Source organism: Patagioenas fasciata, chromosome 2, assembly GCF_037038585.1.
Source record: "Patagioenas fasciata isolate bPatFas1 chromosome 2, bPatFas1.hap1, whole genome shotgun sequence".
NCBI classification, from domain to species: domain Eukaryota; kingdom Metazoa; phylum Chordata; class Aves; order Columbiformes; family Columbidae; genus Patagioenas; species Patagioenas fasciata.
Window position 1 is genome coordinate 154,486,789 of NC_092521.1, and position 15,207 is coordinate 154,501,995.

At 36.7% G+C, this 15,207-nt stretch overlaps 1 protein-coding gene across 11 annotated transcripts in view; it reads right to left on the reverse strand.

Moving 5' to 3' along the window:
* PARD3 (par-3 family cell polarity regulator) overlaps positions 1-15,207 on the reverse strand; it is a 459,106-nt gene that overhangs the window by 12,882 nt on the left and 431,017 nt on the right. For all 11 annotated transcript variants that reach the window (XM_065830909.2, XM_065830908.2, XM_065830907.2 and 8 more), the window contains one exon: positions 2,194-2,314. In XM_065830909.2, the coding sequence (XP_065686981.1) occupies positions 2,194-2,314 (121 nt within the window). The remainder of the gene's footprint in view (positions 1-2,193; positions 2,315-15,207) is intronic.

A 15,207-nucleotide genomic window follows, 5' to 3' on the forward strand; every position in this document is an offset into this window, starting at 1 on the left:
GTGAAAACACGCTTTTCAACAATCGTCCACGTACAGGTGCACTTTTCACCGCTGTGGTTTGTAACCAACAGCTGACAGATGGAGAAGATCGAAATGATGTTGATGAATGTATCTAAGTATTTTCCTGTCTATGTGTTATAAACCACTTTCGCATTTTTTTGTGTCACTAGTATTTAATAGTACATCTGGATCTGTTTTGAATGGATGTCTTAACGAAGTCCATCATTTTAGACGAATATGTTAAAGAAATACACACTCCTTAAGAGAGAGGGTTATGGCTCCTTAACACTGAAATGACTGTGAACTGCTAAAATGGGTGAGATCATTGCTTGATCCTTTCCAAGCATTGTGATCTTGAAATGCTGGAGTACAGGATGGAAAAAAAAAATAAATTACAATCCAAAAATACTCTGGGTCATTTTTTGTTTTTAAAGTGCTTATCTAAAATAAAACATTTGGTCACCTATGTATTTAACAACAGACCAGCTCCTACAAAAGCAACAATAGGCTTCAGAATTAATATTAATACATTAAGCTGAATTAGTCACTTCGAGCTCATTTGCATGATCTGTAGAAGGGGAGTAAACAGAGAGATCCCATTTGTTTGAATAAGAGAGAAAGGAAAGGTCAGTGTTCTGACCCACAATTTAGGAAATTATTCCATTCCTAAGGTAATCAGCCTGTCATCCAAATAATTCCCTCCTCGCTCATTACAAGAAACTATAATAAAAGCCAAGTTGACTGTCTCAAGTTGCTATGGCATTTAGATGTACAACAATTTGGCCCATGACCTTCAGTAGTTAAGTTTCCAAGTCTTTGAGAGCGCAAGTTTTTCTCATACACAGTTTTCCCAAGAATGCTGCTCATATCTCTCATTTGGAGACTAAGCAGCAGTTGATACACATAATGGAAAGTACTTCCTATAACCAGTTCCCTTCCACTCCAAAACTGCTACACTATAACTGTGATGAGCTATCACATTATCTTCACCACATCAAATCGAAAACATCTGGTCATTAAAAAAAATGTTTATTTCATTTATTAAATTTCAGAGAAGGTTAGAGGTTTTCTAATATGGGGAAAGAGAAGCCTATATCCTGATACAGTACATTAAGCAGTGTGAGGTCATTTAGGGATAGATTTACCTTTGTTCCTCTCCATGCTGCACGTCAAAAATACCACAGGTTCAAAATGGTGAGTTTAAGATGTACAAAGACCCAAAGACCCAAAAAAGTAAAAAAAAAAAAAAAAAAATCTTCTATATCTACCACAATAGGCAAACAAAGATGTCATATGCATTATGATGTTACCTAAGTTGTTCTCAGTGACTTCATACACAAAGATGTGGATCAGACTCTGTGTGGATTTCAGACTCTGTCTCATGTGCATCGTAATGATAAGTAACAACAACCCATCACCTCCACCCGCTTCGGAGGAAGATGTGAGAGATTTTACTGCTTTCATTATCATACAGCTCCTGCTTTTTTTCATAACACAAGCAAATTGTTCACTGTCTATATTGTGGAATTTTAAACAAAAATGTGATGAGATATATGTCCATATTTAAAGGATCCTAATTTAGGATATGTAATTGATCAAAAAGCAAGACTTCTTCATTTCACTATCTTATACAAGATAAGCACATGCATGGATTAACATAATTGTATCACATTGCTAGATCAGATTGAACAGGTTTTAAATGATCAATTAGGATGTATATCTTGAGACAGAACTGCCTCAACTAATATAACTGGCAAAGGGGTGCTATTGTGAAGCATGCTATTATAGATCTCTCTCCTATTTTATATAGCTCTTCCTCTTAATGAAAAGACCTGATCACAGTGATATTGCTTCAGGGAAAATACCATTTACAGAGTTACATTTCTCTTAAATTATTTATCATCAATATGTGTTTTATTCTGATTTCCTAGAAAATTTCAGAACAATTGATACTGCCTTTGAGACAAAAAAATCTGAGTAACTCATAGATTCAAGGGTCTAAACACAGAGTGAATAATGCTATATGCAGACAGGACAGATGGCTGAAAAAGTTTAAAAATGAAATAAATATCAATGAACCAAAAGTAGGGATAACAGAAAGGGCAGAAGTGTGGAGGCAGATGACCCTGCATCCCTATTGGGACAGCAGGAGTCAGCCAGCCTTTTGAGATTTGACAGGCTCTGTACACTTACCCATGGCTGCTCAAAACTGTAAGTACGTCTCCTGTCTTCCACGTCCTCATCCTGCTTTGCTTGTTGGAACTCTTGTCTCAGGCGCTGTATCCGGTCATGATTGTTAGGGGTTGATCTGTTGCTAAAAGGAGGATGGAAATTATCAATATACTTGGGAACTGCCACTTGTAATTTCTTAGCACGGGACTGCTACTGTAGTACACGAGCACTGATGTTAAAATCATTTCCAAGCGCCTAGTACAAAGATCTTTAGTTTTTTTAAAGATTATTAATGCTGTTTGACTTATAAAGAAACTTCAGATGGTGTAAGGATAAGATGAATGAGGCTGTTCCTAAAAATCATTAAAAGTTACTGGCATTTTTCAGTATATGTTGGAAATGAAGAGGGATAGATGTGCTAGTGTCAGACAACATAAAGGGAGATTAAGAGAAAAGTCCTAATGATGTCTGCTGCTGACTAAACATGAAAGATACTTTTTCACAATCAATAAACTGTGGTACTGTCAGATCTTTATTTGCATCAAATTCATTGCAATGTCTGAAGGCCCTACCTATATAAAATTTGATTATTTTCCCCAATCGATATGGGCCTGTCATCCCTTAGTTCTGTTTTTAACAAGTCTTTTAAACTGATCAGTCTGAAAGCATTAAAAGGCCTGGGGGCTGGTAAAAAGCCATCCATTTGGCAGTGCCACGGGTAGGACGGCGTTTGGGGAGCAGAGCGGCGCTGGCAGATGCCAGTGGGTGGGGAGGGCTCAGCCTCGGAGGTTCCACAACCTCCAGCACACCCAGAACCTGGAATTCTTCGAAACCATAAATTTTTCCACAAAGCCTGTCGCAGGTAATCCACTCTCCACAGTGCAGGTTTATGTGAAAGCATAATGAAATACGCACAGGAATGGCTTATTTCACAGAGCAGAGGGAAAGTGGATATTTATTAATCTCATCACCGTTTTTCCAGCTGTGCTGCTCGCACCTGACCCCTACAACCCCCACTGTACTTCAGACATGTTAATGTGGGAATCACAGGAAGCCCGACAAACAAATATGTTATATCAAGACTAACCAGAAGCATTTAAATCTTTCATTATGGCCTTCTTAAGCCCTGTATTTTATTGTTTATTTCAAAAGAACTGACGAGGAGTGGTCAGCTCTTTGTTTCAAAAAAGAAATCTGTAGGGAGACAGTAGAAAGCAATTCCATAGATTTCTGTACTTGGACACAGGGTACAATAAAACACAGTGAATTTATATCCAATGTCTGCTCTCATATGAAAAGAGATGATTTTGGAGTCCATTTGTGACTGTTTCCCAAGTCTTTTGGGACTGGTAGGTGCAGTTTTGGAGGCTGTAGGCGTCTGAGATGTTACCTCCCACTCTTTTCAGTGCCGTTAAATGGAGCTTATCAGTGCTTGGTTGGCCAAACAGAATAATTAGAACGGTTCTAGCAAAAGCTAATTTTTGAAGAGGTTTTTTGTCTTTTTTTTCTTTTTTTTTTTCCTTTCTTTTATTTGAAACTAAAGGCAAAGAAAAGGAAGGAATTTAGAGATTTTTTTTTTTTTTTGGCAAATGGAAGCCTTAAAAATGCTTTATTTAAAGGGTAGTTCAACTTCTAGGTTCTAATTGCAATTTCGAAAAGTACAGTTAAAGAAAGTTTCATTTAGAACAGGTGGAAAGGAAACATTGTGGCATTTTCAAAATTTCCGCTTCGTTGTAGATGTGTTGCTAATTCTATTTTCCTAATTCAACTTAATTTTGTGAAATAGCTTATCTCCATTTGCTGTTTTGTTATGTAAATTTATTCCTTATTGTCAAGTTCTGCCCAGCTTTATTATACAACCACTCATTTTTTCCCATGCATTGCTATACACTGCACATTTTAAATGTAATCATCACAATGCAGTTCAAGACATACAAAACACTTTTAAATGGTCTGTTGATTTTTAAAGCTGGTATTGTTAATCTAAAAAACAAGTAGTCCAATACTTTCTACAGGGACAGTATTTTCTGTAAGATAAATCGCACTTAAATATAGCAAACTACTCTCAATCTTAATATTTCAGGTACAAGAACATATGATTGAAAGAGAAATGCCACTGAACTAAGTGCAGAATTACTAGGACAGGACCATTCATGGACACCTTGAAGTACTGAAGATTATCAGTAAATAATCGGCCTCCCTTAATAAAATCCATTTAAAACTCTGAGAGATCACAGTGCAAAAGTGGCACTGGAACAGTTGTCCTGTAGCAAAGAAAAACAGAAAGCAAACCCCAAAAGTACTGAACTAAATGCTGTGCATTATACGGAACAGACAGACTCTACCAGCCCTAGAATGCGCTACTAGAAGGGTTATTACAGATCTGAGGACTTCTGCACATTTCGTGATGGTTATCCCTTAAAACAATTATAGCAACAAAAGAACAGCAAGGAAATGCACAGTGTCCATGCCATGATGCTAAAATGTATGTCTCATCCCAAACAGCAAATGCATGAATTTAATGCTCTTTTACACTGCAGAGATGGAACAACAAAGGACAAGGAGGATCTTGGGATTTCTGATTAACTTTTCTCCAGACCTAAGAACTTATTCTAATGAAAACAAAAAGTAAAAAGAAAAAATCCCCAACAAGCTGATTTCAGAAAAATTATTCAAAGTTAATAAAAGGTTTGGTAATGGTAGAGAAGATAATTCTTCTAACAATATTTCTATTTTATCTGAAAAGCAAGGGACAGGACCCAAATTTAGAAAATTGCAAAAGAACTGAATTATAAAGAAAGGACTATTTCACAAAAAAGAAAGAAATAAATTAAAAGACAAAATGATTTCTGTATCTACTCAAATTTCTCTGTGCTCAAAAATTCTGTGAGACACAAAGTGAGGTCAGGTCAGTGATTTTATAATAATAATAGAAAAATTAAACTTTTTTTTTTTTAGAAGAGAAAAAGAGAAAAGGAAGGCAGCTAGAGAGCAGCTAAGATACTTTTGAGAAAAGATTATTTGAGGGCTTAGACTATATCTCAGATTGGTTTCCTCTAATTTCCATTTCACTCTCAACCTTGTTCTGATTCTGTAGGCTAAATTATTCAGCTGCCACAGCACTCCCATCAGAGAAGGTTTGCACATTTTCATCCTGGCCTGCCATGCTCTCTCCTGTTTCTTTTCATGTCTCTTTTCATCCAGTTAATTTTCTCATTGGCGCTTCTTTGCTATGTTTTTTATGTCTCCTGCTGCACTCGGGCAACACTTGGTACGCCTGCTTGTTACATAATTCAACCCTCAGCCAACAATTACTACTTTCAGAAGATGGGATATGCAAAAAATCATAATCGCAATAAAAAACTGTCACAAATAAAATTCTGCAGTCAGAAGTGTAAACCTAACTTTATTCCTTTTCATGTCCTTGGATGTTCTGTTTTATCTACAACTCTTTATGTAAGGCACATCAGTATCCCTTGGGACAGATCTAAACAAATTATATTTAGTGTGAAGAGTCCTTATCCAGTCTAAAGCAAAATGAATTTTGACTTATTGGATGAATTCATCCAAGACAGGCAGGGTCATATCAACAGATTTCTAGGATGCAGGGCTGCAGATGTTCTTGCTGATTAAATTCCCTTTTGACTTTTGCAGATGTATAGTACAAATCCTCAAAAGTTTAATTAAATGCACCATGCTTTGTTTGAGTTCTTCATTCAAATGAGCTTAAAATCTGAAGGTAAATTCACCTCAAAGTTTTCTAGATGACCAGCAGGAAGGAAGGAGTTTAACTTGAAATCTATCCAGAATTTATTCAACATTTGACGTATGCTAGTCTTAAACGCTTTAGCAAAACTGGAATTACAGCTCTCTACAGTAACCACATCTTGCCCAGACAGCCTTTCCCTGTGCTACTTAACAACAGTATGTCTTACAAAAGACAATTAGCACCTGTGCTGTCATTATTAAATGTTCTTAAAAGAAATAATAATAATAATACTAAAACCAAACATCAAGGAAAGGCTTTTAGGGTCAAAGTAACTTGGGTTGAAAAGTGGTTGAGCTTCCTTGTATCACATCTCTACTTGGCACCCCATCGCCTTCCATCTGCAGATGGCACATTTCACAATCAACTATTTTGTGAGCACTGCTTTGAAACACACAACCGCGAGCACAGGCTGAAAACGCAACTGTAAGCAAGGCTTAGATAGGCCAGAGCTGTCACATATTTCCAGAAACAAGCAGCCACAGCAATGACCATCAGAGTCTCAGATCATTAAGCAATGTCTCAGTGTGATGTCATGCACTGATGTAGAGTTGTAATCCTTTCAAAATAGACAGATTTTCAGAGTGATAAAGTAGATACAAACATGCTACTGAACGGGGATGACTAAAGCTTTGGGAAAAAATTTATTGGCCTGAAAAAGCATGGAAAAGGGTCTCAACAACATCACCAGGCAGTTGGAACATGACTAGAATAACCAAAAGGTCGGTAAACAAGCAGTGTTCTTTACACCTTGAAATTTTTTAACAGAGATTGGAGCTGCCAGGGACTCGCTGGCCTGACGGGCTTCTTAGATCTCTGGATAGTAGTTATAAAACACAGATAGGTTCTTATTTACTTCAACCTGGCAAAAAACTATTGCCTATTTATATAAACTAAATTCCTTTCCATTTCAGCAGATTACTTGTTTCATATTAAAAATCAAGTACTGAATTTGAGTCTACCTGTGTCTACAGGTAGAGTGGAGCAGAAAAAGAGTTTAATTCCAATCTGTTGTGGATTAACCATGTCCTTGCTCTGGTGGCCATGCCTTAGTTGGCAGCATGTACCCTTGCCAAAGTTCAGAATGAGCGGAGTGTCTACGAAACTGGCTCCTTCCCTCATGGCTTGAGCAGGATGAAAACAGCCCAACAGAAGACAGGGTGGTGATAATCTAATATAAAAGTTTCTGCTGCATTTTCTGAAACTCGAGCACCCTCTCGCCACAGTGCTTACTCCAAGCAGATGGATCTGTCTGTTGCAGATGGCCCTTGAGGGTGGATAAGCGGAAACTGTCAAGTTGTTGCAAAAAAGCCATGGACGTAAAATAAAACCAGACTTAAAGTCAGCAGCATACTCCAATGCATGGTCTGCGTTGTTAACCCTCAGTGACATGACTGACTGTGCACACACGCTGGGGGTTGATGATGCTGGGCAGCGGCGGAGTTTGTACCATCTCCTGCCTGCCACCAGCTTGCCAGAGCAGGTTGGTCTTTTCCTATTATGTTGGTTTATGTTTTACTGTTTTAAAAATTAGTGTAGCTGATTTGGTTTGTCCGTTCCTTCCAGTGTGCCCTATGAACAGTCCTTCTCTGGGATACCAGGGAATAGAATTTCCACTAATACATGGATATTAACACATGTGGGCACACTACACAGGAGCAACCACAGCTGGTGTCATATAAAAGAGCTGTTGTTTGATTATAGAATTGCTGTAGCCAGTTGAGAAAAATAATCAGTTGAGCAAGAGACCAAATTTGTTAGACTACAAACGTGCTTGTAGCACAGTGCAGTTGTCATCTGCAAGGAGGCATAGAAAGGTTTATCCTACACTTTTTTCTGTTTTTCTTAAGTGTCAAAGAATTTATTTGGAATAAGGCATTGAAAGGTGGGGGAAAGGTGTAAAAAGCCCAAAAATGTATCAATTACAAAACTGCAAATAAAAATGGCTTCTCTGCACAAGCTTCATTAAGTTTTATCAGCTAGTATCTTGGGGTTTTACACTCAAACCACAGGTCATAAATTCACAGTAAATCCCCCATATGTTCAGCAAACACCTGAATTCAATTTCTCTTCTAGTTGTAAGAAATGGAATGTGCTGCTCGAATTAATTATGCATGCAAAGTTAGTTTCTAACAAGGGCAGCTTCTTGCATGCTGAAGAGTATAAATCCTATCTGAATTTTTTTCCCCCAGATCTCTCTCAGCCTTGGCTTATTTCTACTGTTCACAAGGTTATAAAAATCCTTCTCTCTTGCCTTTTCATTATATATCCTTCAAAGTCTGCAGTTTATAAAGACAACCAAATTCAGCGACTGGCTTAATGTGGCAGGCAAGATCTAACATGTTACCTGTACACATACCTATACACTTCAGCATATTAATTCCATCAAAACAAAGATTTAAAAGCTAGGATTTATGTCAATACCTATGCATGTGAAATCAGCTCACCAAGAAATTTTATGTCATTCCTGGTTTACCTTCACAGTGGTAGTCATCAACTGCAATACCACAAAGAAGTTACACAAGCCCCTAAATACACTTGCTTTCTTCAGCGAATGAGATTAATTTCCAGATTTTGACATTGTGATTTGCTGATCATTTCACATCAATTTCCATAGAGCAAACCATTAAAAAATAATAATAAAAAATACATCTCTATTCTCTGGGTTAAAAAGGTAATCTCAGCTGCTGTTAATTCAGCACTCACTTCTGATGCAATGGCCATAAACAATGCAGAGAGCTGGAGCTAATACGAAGGTCACTTCATCGCAACAGTCTCTTCAAACTCTCCAGACTAGATTTCACCCTGAATCCCTCTGTGGCCCGTCTGCAGCAGGGCCATCATTTTACCACCAGTGAAATCTGAAGAATGCACCCAAGACCCTTTGTATTGCCACCATCACTCTTCCTTATTAGCCTGTCAGAGCCTGAACACTGGAGACAAAAATCCAGTCTTACTTTTCAGGGGAATTCTTCTACTAAAAAGAAAAGCAGAGATTTTTAGGAGTTTGCTGCAAACATCTGAAACCAGATACTCAGCTACTGGGTTATCACGCAATCTAAGCCTTACTTCAGAGCTGTTAGATTGTGCAGATAGAAGCCAAGCCAATTTTCAGCCACTGGGAAAAAACAAAAAAAACAAAACCAAACCAAAACAAAAAAAACCCCACCACATATAACCTGAAAGAAAAAATGTGGCATCTAATTGTGAATTTCTTATGAAGGTGTTAAGGAAATGGAAGAAATACACATACAAAGATTTAATAAATAATGGAAGAAGAAAATAAAACAAAAATACTGGAGATCAAGCAAAGGAGAAATTTGCATTTTTGACTCTGAATGAAATACTAAATTACTCCAAAGGCAGGTGGAGTGAAGCAGGCTCTGACCTTCTAAGTATCCTCCTATCCTAACTGGAACAGACAATGATGGCTCCAGTGCTGTTAGGTCTGATGAACATCCACAATGAGCCTCACAGGCTATTTTGCATCAACACAGGGAGGATTGCTTGGCACAGTAATACAAAGGCATTTAACAAAGACCACAAAGAAGAAATCCTCTCCTGGACCTGGCTGGCCATTCCTGTGCCAGCAGAAGGGATCATCGGAGAGATCCCTGGTGAGCTTCAGGCCATGCCAGCCTGAGCTAATCCAGCTGCTTTGTGGGAAGCTATTTAGGGAGAGCTGCCTCTGATCTCCTCTTTGGGTGAGATGTGGGGGCAGAAATCTTCAGCAGAGGGGCAGTAACGAGCAGCGAGGGAGCAGTCGCTTCCTAAAGCACGGCAGCTATTTGCGAAAAGGAACATATGTCCCCAGCCAACACCACCTGTGCAGTGTGATTGTTGTTAGGTGGGTATGACCCGGCTCACTCTCGCACACCTTACACAACTTGGCTGCTGCAGTGGGGTGTTGCTGTTTTTACAGTACAAAATCTGCTCCAGAGCTCGACTCTGGGTAACAAGAGAATAGAGAAAAAGCCTGTGTTTTGTCAAGAGAGGAGTCTAGAGACATAAATAAAATACTTTTTTTTAAATTCTGATTGTATCCTTTGGTTAGAAGCATTCACCAAAAGTGAGTAATATTCACGTAATGCACCATTACGCTGTGTTTGTAGATCATCACATTTAGCTCTGTATCAATGCAAAAAGACCTTCTTTAAAAGTTATTTAGGTCTTACTTAAGGCATTGATATAAGTTATACTGGAAACCCAAAAAATATTTTATGTTGTTTTAGTTCTCTTTAACCACAGAAAATGCTTAGGAAATAGGTATGAGGGTGTTGCAACTAGAACAACATAACAGAATGCTTTTGACTCTTGTGAACTGTTGCCTTCAGTAAAAATGATATCTTATTTTAAAGTACGAATAAAATTGCAGTATCAAGCAGTATATCCCTAGACATATATTTAAAATAACTGCACATTTTAAAAGATAACATATTCTGCAAAGTTCACATGGCTCCCACAGTCCTTACCAGCCGTTAACACAGTATAATTATTTGTGTTCTTTAGCAGAGGGGCTATTGCATTATAAATTTCCAAATAATATTTTTTATTGATTTTATGTTATATCTTATCCTAACTATAAGCTCATTTTCAAGTGCAAAATGAGAATTTGCCCTTAAAAAAAAAAATCTAACAAACAAAGATGACTGGCCTAAGGATACCTAAGGATACCAAGGCTAGGTCAAAGTTTCACATAGTTCCTGAAATCTGAAACTTAGGGAGACTCCCTCAGTAGTAGATTGGAAATTCTATACAAAACACAAAGAAATGTGGAATCACTATTTTATTTTTGGCACTAAATAATCTGAAACCTCTAAATAAAACTTTTAATCTGAGTTTACTGTCAAGCATTTCATTATTTAGTGCTTGTGGATGCAGTTTTCCATATGACTCAACCAAGAAAAAATCAAAATCAAATCTAAGATTGATTACTCGAATTGGTGCCTAAATTCACATGCCTGTTGTCTTCTTATGAAGTTGATCACTAAGATTTATACTGATTAGCACAAAAACTAATTAAGTTTTTAAATTAAATGTTATTTGCATATGGAGATTAAAAAAATCTTAATATTATATTTTGCAAAACAACTGATTTCTGAATAAATCCATTCAACATTTTACCATAAAGATGAAGATTTTAATAAATAGATGTTTTAATCATGCATTGCTAGCACACTGTATTGATTAAATTTAAAACTAGAAATTGCCAGAAAATGACAGTTACACCAAGAAAATAATCAATGCCAGGCAAGGACACACAAGAACAGCACTTACTTTTTAACCAAAAAGTCAGATTAGTGAGTCAGCTAGAAGTCAGCTTTTACTAGGTTAGATATTTTCAAATTATTTCACTTCTATTTCCTCTTGGAACAGCTGAAAAAGTCTTTTCCTAAGGAATTATTTTTCAGATACACTGAGCAGGATGCTTGGTTATTGCTGAGACTCTTGTTATGTTTTGAAACACTAGATTAGAAACCCTGAATTCTAATATTTATTGTTCTTGGGCTGCTTAGTCTCAATCCAAGTGCAGATTTCAGATACCCAAAAGTGTGTATTTATCTTGCTGCAGAAGAAATACAGTATTTATTTGTAACACCACTTCAGTGGTTTACCGAGACAATTAGCCTGATAAAGACTATAGGAAAGTTAATTTATTTAGCAGGAGAAGGCAAGGCAGGATTTTTCTCAACCAATTTTAATCATGTAAAAGTTAGACGGGTAGTTAAAACTATGCATCTAGACCCTTGCTGATGGAAATACAGAGAAATAAGTTACTCCAGAGGGTAATTCAGAGCACCTGTCTTAGGATGCAATTACCTACCCCTGAGAGCTCATTACTTTTCTTCACTGACAAAGAAAAGCAGAGGGATGAGCTCAGGCTTAGATCGGTGAATTTAGACAACAATATTAGGGCAGATGAAGCGCACCCTAGATGGCTAGCCCGGGCTCAAGGTAGGGGAAAACCAAATCATTCTAACAGAGTCTAGTACCAAGAATGGTTGGTAGAAGGTGATGGTCAACTGACATGGCAGTATAACCCAACAATTTAACCCATAGGCAGAAAAATTAATAAGAATAAAAACATCTCTCCATTAATAATTCAGGGCTAAGTCACTCAGTCTCTCTCTTTCCGTTCACGTACCCACAAATGGACAATAGCTTTCTTTAAGAAGTGATTCATGAGATGCTGTATAAGGTCTACAATGGCCAGTTATCTTTTTGTGTAATTTTAATGGTTCTTTGCAGAGTATACTATCCTATTGTTTGTAATTCTCCTTTATAAGAAAAAAAAAAAAAACTACAACAAGAAAAAAAAAAAAAACAAACACAACAAAAACCCCACAACCAAATAACAAAAAACCAACAAGATCTTTTTGTATAGTCATGCCTGAGATAAGCCAAGGATCGCAACAAGATTCTGTGGTTAATATCTCCTTGGTATGGCTAATTTGTATCTCAACTTTCACATTACTTCAGCAAATGCTATGGAACTGATATAAGGTTTTCTTGAGTAATATAATTGGCATAGGTTTTTTAGAAAGCAGAAAGAAATAAAATATGTATAATAAGTAATTCCACTTAGTATGTCAAATTTATTTTGCATGATATGGCATTATGTTACAAAGTTACAATGGTATTATTTCATGTTGTTATTCTTGTAGTCTTACGTTGATGATGTTTCATTTTGACACCATAATGGTGTCTCTGGGGATTTTGATGACAATGTGTTTTGACTTCATGTTAAAATATATTCAAACTGATATCACTTTATTTTGTCATCATTACCTAGTTTCAGTTGGATTTCTAAGTTACTGCTTTATTCTGACATCTTTAATTTGAAAGATTTCAGTCCAAGTGGCAAGTGCTAACAAAGTTTTGAAGACGTTAAGTGTGGCTGTGTAGCACACATTGCTGCCATTCAAACTCGTACTGGCCAAATATCCCAAAATATAACGGATTAGTCACATGGTACAGATCCTCAGTCAGATCATAAAAACATGAAAATGCTTTTTCTTCTAGAGCATGATAATAAATATAATAAATTGTACTGTAATTCTCTTTCAGACACTTCAGGCAGGAGGCCCAGCAGCAAAATCGCTGCTGCAAACCAGAACCTTCTGCTGCCATTGGAACGTCTGACGTGCGCTCACTTCATGAGTCCCTGTATAGAAACCAGAAATTATTTCCCGAACACTATTAAAAAAGTGAGTTTTCTAATTCACAAGCTCCACTGAAATGGAAATTCCTGCAAATGCGATTCTAACTAAATAACAGCAGTCCCAGTTCCCCTACAGAGCTCTAAAACACAATGCTGGGCTTGAGCCTTAACTAGTGCAAACCTGCCTAGACCCATTGAATCCAACAGAGCTTTGAGAGTTTATGGGTATCTGAAGATCTGACCAAGAGTTTTGAAAAGGTTTTAGGGGAAGACATAAGGAATAATTTTGAGCTCTAAGCTTCTTGTTACCAGTGTGAAATTCAGGGATTGATTCTTTAAACAATTTGCTATTAAAATAAACTCATAACTTATCCCTGGGCTACGAGACAGATGTATGTTATGCCAATTTGAGTATGTCCACTTACAGAAGTATCATGCAGTTTCTTCTTTTTGTTATTTACTAGTTCTTCATTCTTTCTCTACAATGAATTAAAGAGCAACTCTAGGGAAATCAACATATTACATGTACTAGGAAGTATATTTATTCAGTACAGCAACCCAAGTTCTACTTACTAAAATGATTGCTGATAAAATCTCTAATTTTAAACATTAATGCATAAGATTTCTCTGCCATTCAAATCTGATCAAAGAGATTAAAGAATTTCTTCCTTTCCTCCCATTCTCCTAAAGCATAATGCTTAATAGAAATGCCTTGTATTATCTTATTTCAGAGAGCAGACTAGAACTGAGACAATCCCTTGATCCCAGTTCATGAATAAAGCATTTAATGGACTGCACTTGTCAAAGGACACACTAAGCATTTGATCTATACAGTAAACAAATATCTATGAAAAACAACCCCCCAAAATAAAAGTTTGCCATTGCTACTCATTATTTAAGAAGTTTTCCCTTCCTCTCTTATTTCAGGAGTCTGAATGCTCTGCTGGAATGACGGAATCACATTGAGATGAACGTGGAATTTTTCAAAGAACTGATGGGAGCAATTTATATTCCTGGGAAACAGCTAATAAGTCCATCTAAAGTTCATACGTAACTATTTCCCAGTAAAAAGAATTAATTGTTGTAACATCAGAAAACGAATAATTATTAAACAAATGACAGAAGGCTAAGTTGTACCCTGACATTCTAATGCTCTCTACATCTTCTTTAAAAGTTTCCTTTGGGTATTTTCAGCAAAGAAGAACTCCTGCCAGCAGAAGAAAATGACACTACAGAACTGTGAGCCTGCATAACTATGAACCCAGCTGACCCGAAGAATTTGATACATACCTACAAAATGCTCTTCTATGCTCCCAAAAGACAAGATGAAATATTACAAGCAAGTAACTGCAGCTATTAACATAAGCAATACTGCAGAGCTAGTTCCATTTAATGCAAATTATGGACTTGTTTCTACTGGCATTGACCATTCTTCACCAGTCAAAAAATCACTGTCTGAGAGACCTATATAGAAGACTATATTATTTTTAACAAACATGTTTATTAAAAAATATATTAAACCATTTTTTTTTCTACATCCTGAGTTTAAAAGCTCATTGTATCTTCTTCGATTACCTTAAAAAATAAGAATTACAATAAATACTTTTAAAAAATATTTTTCAATATGGTGAGCCTCATTAATGTAATGAGCTGTTAAGTGACAGACTAATGAAACATCAAGACAAAACTGCAATGACATTTATGATTAATCTCTGAAATAAACTCGTAGTCTGGCATTGTCTGTGTAATTCAAGTTACATTGTAACTGGTCACATTGTATTTTTTGTCATATGTGACTGCCATGATGTTGTAAAGAGGGCACCTGCATATGACATTACACACCACTTGTGTAAGCACCAGCCTTCTCCAAAAATGACTTATCCCCTACAAAAGGTAACAGAAACTCTACAAGCATCTATGGAAATTTTCAAAATTAACTAAGGCAAGACATGACTTCCAGAGAGTGGTTTATATGGCTATGCTGCTAACTCTGACAAAGTTCAGTTCCCATGAATTTTCCCATTTGAGCTGCACAGTAATTTTCTTTTCAGGGAAACCAAAACCAGGAATCAGAAGCTGTGTAAGACAGGAATGATGAATATCTTTA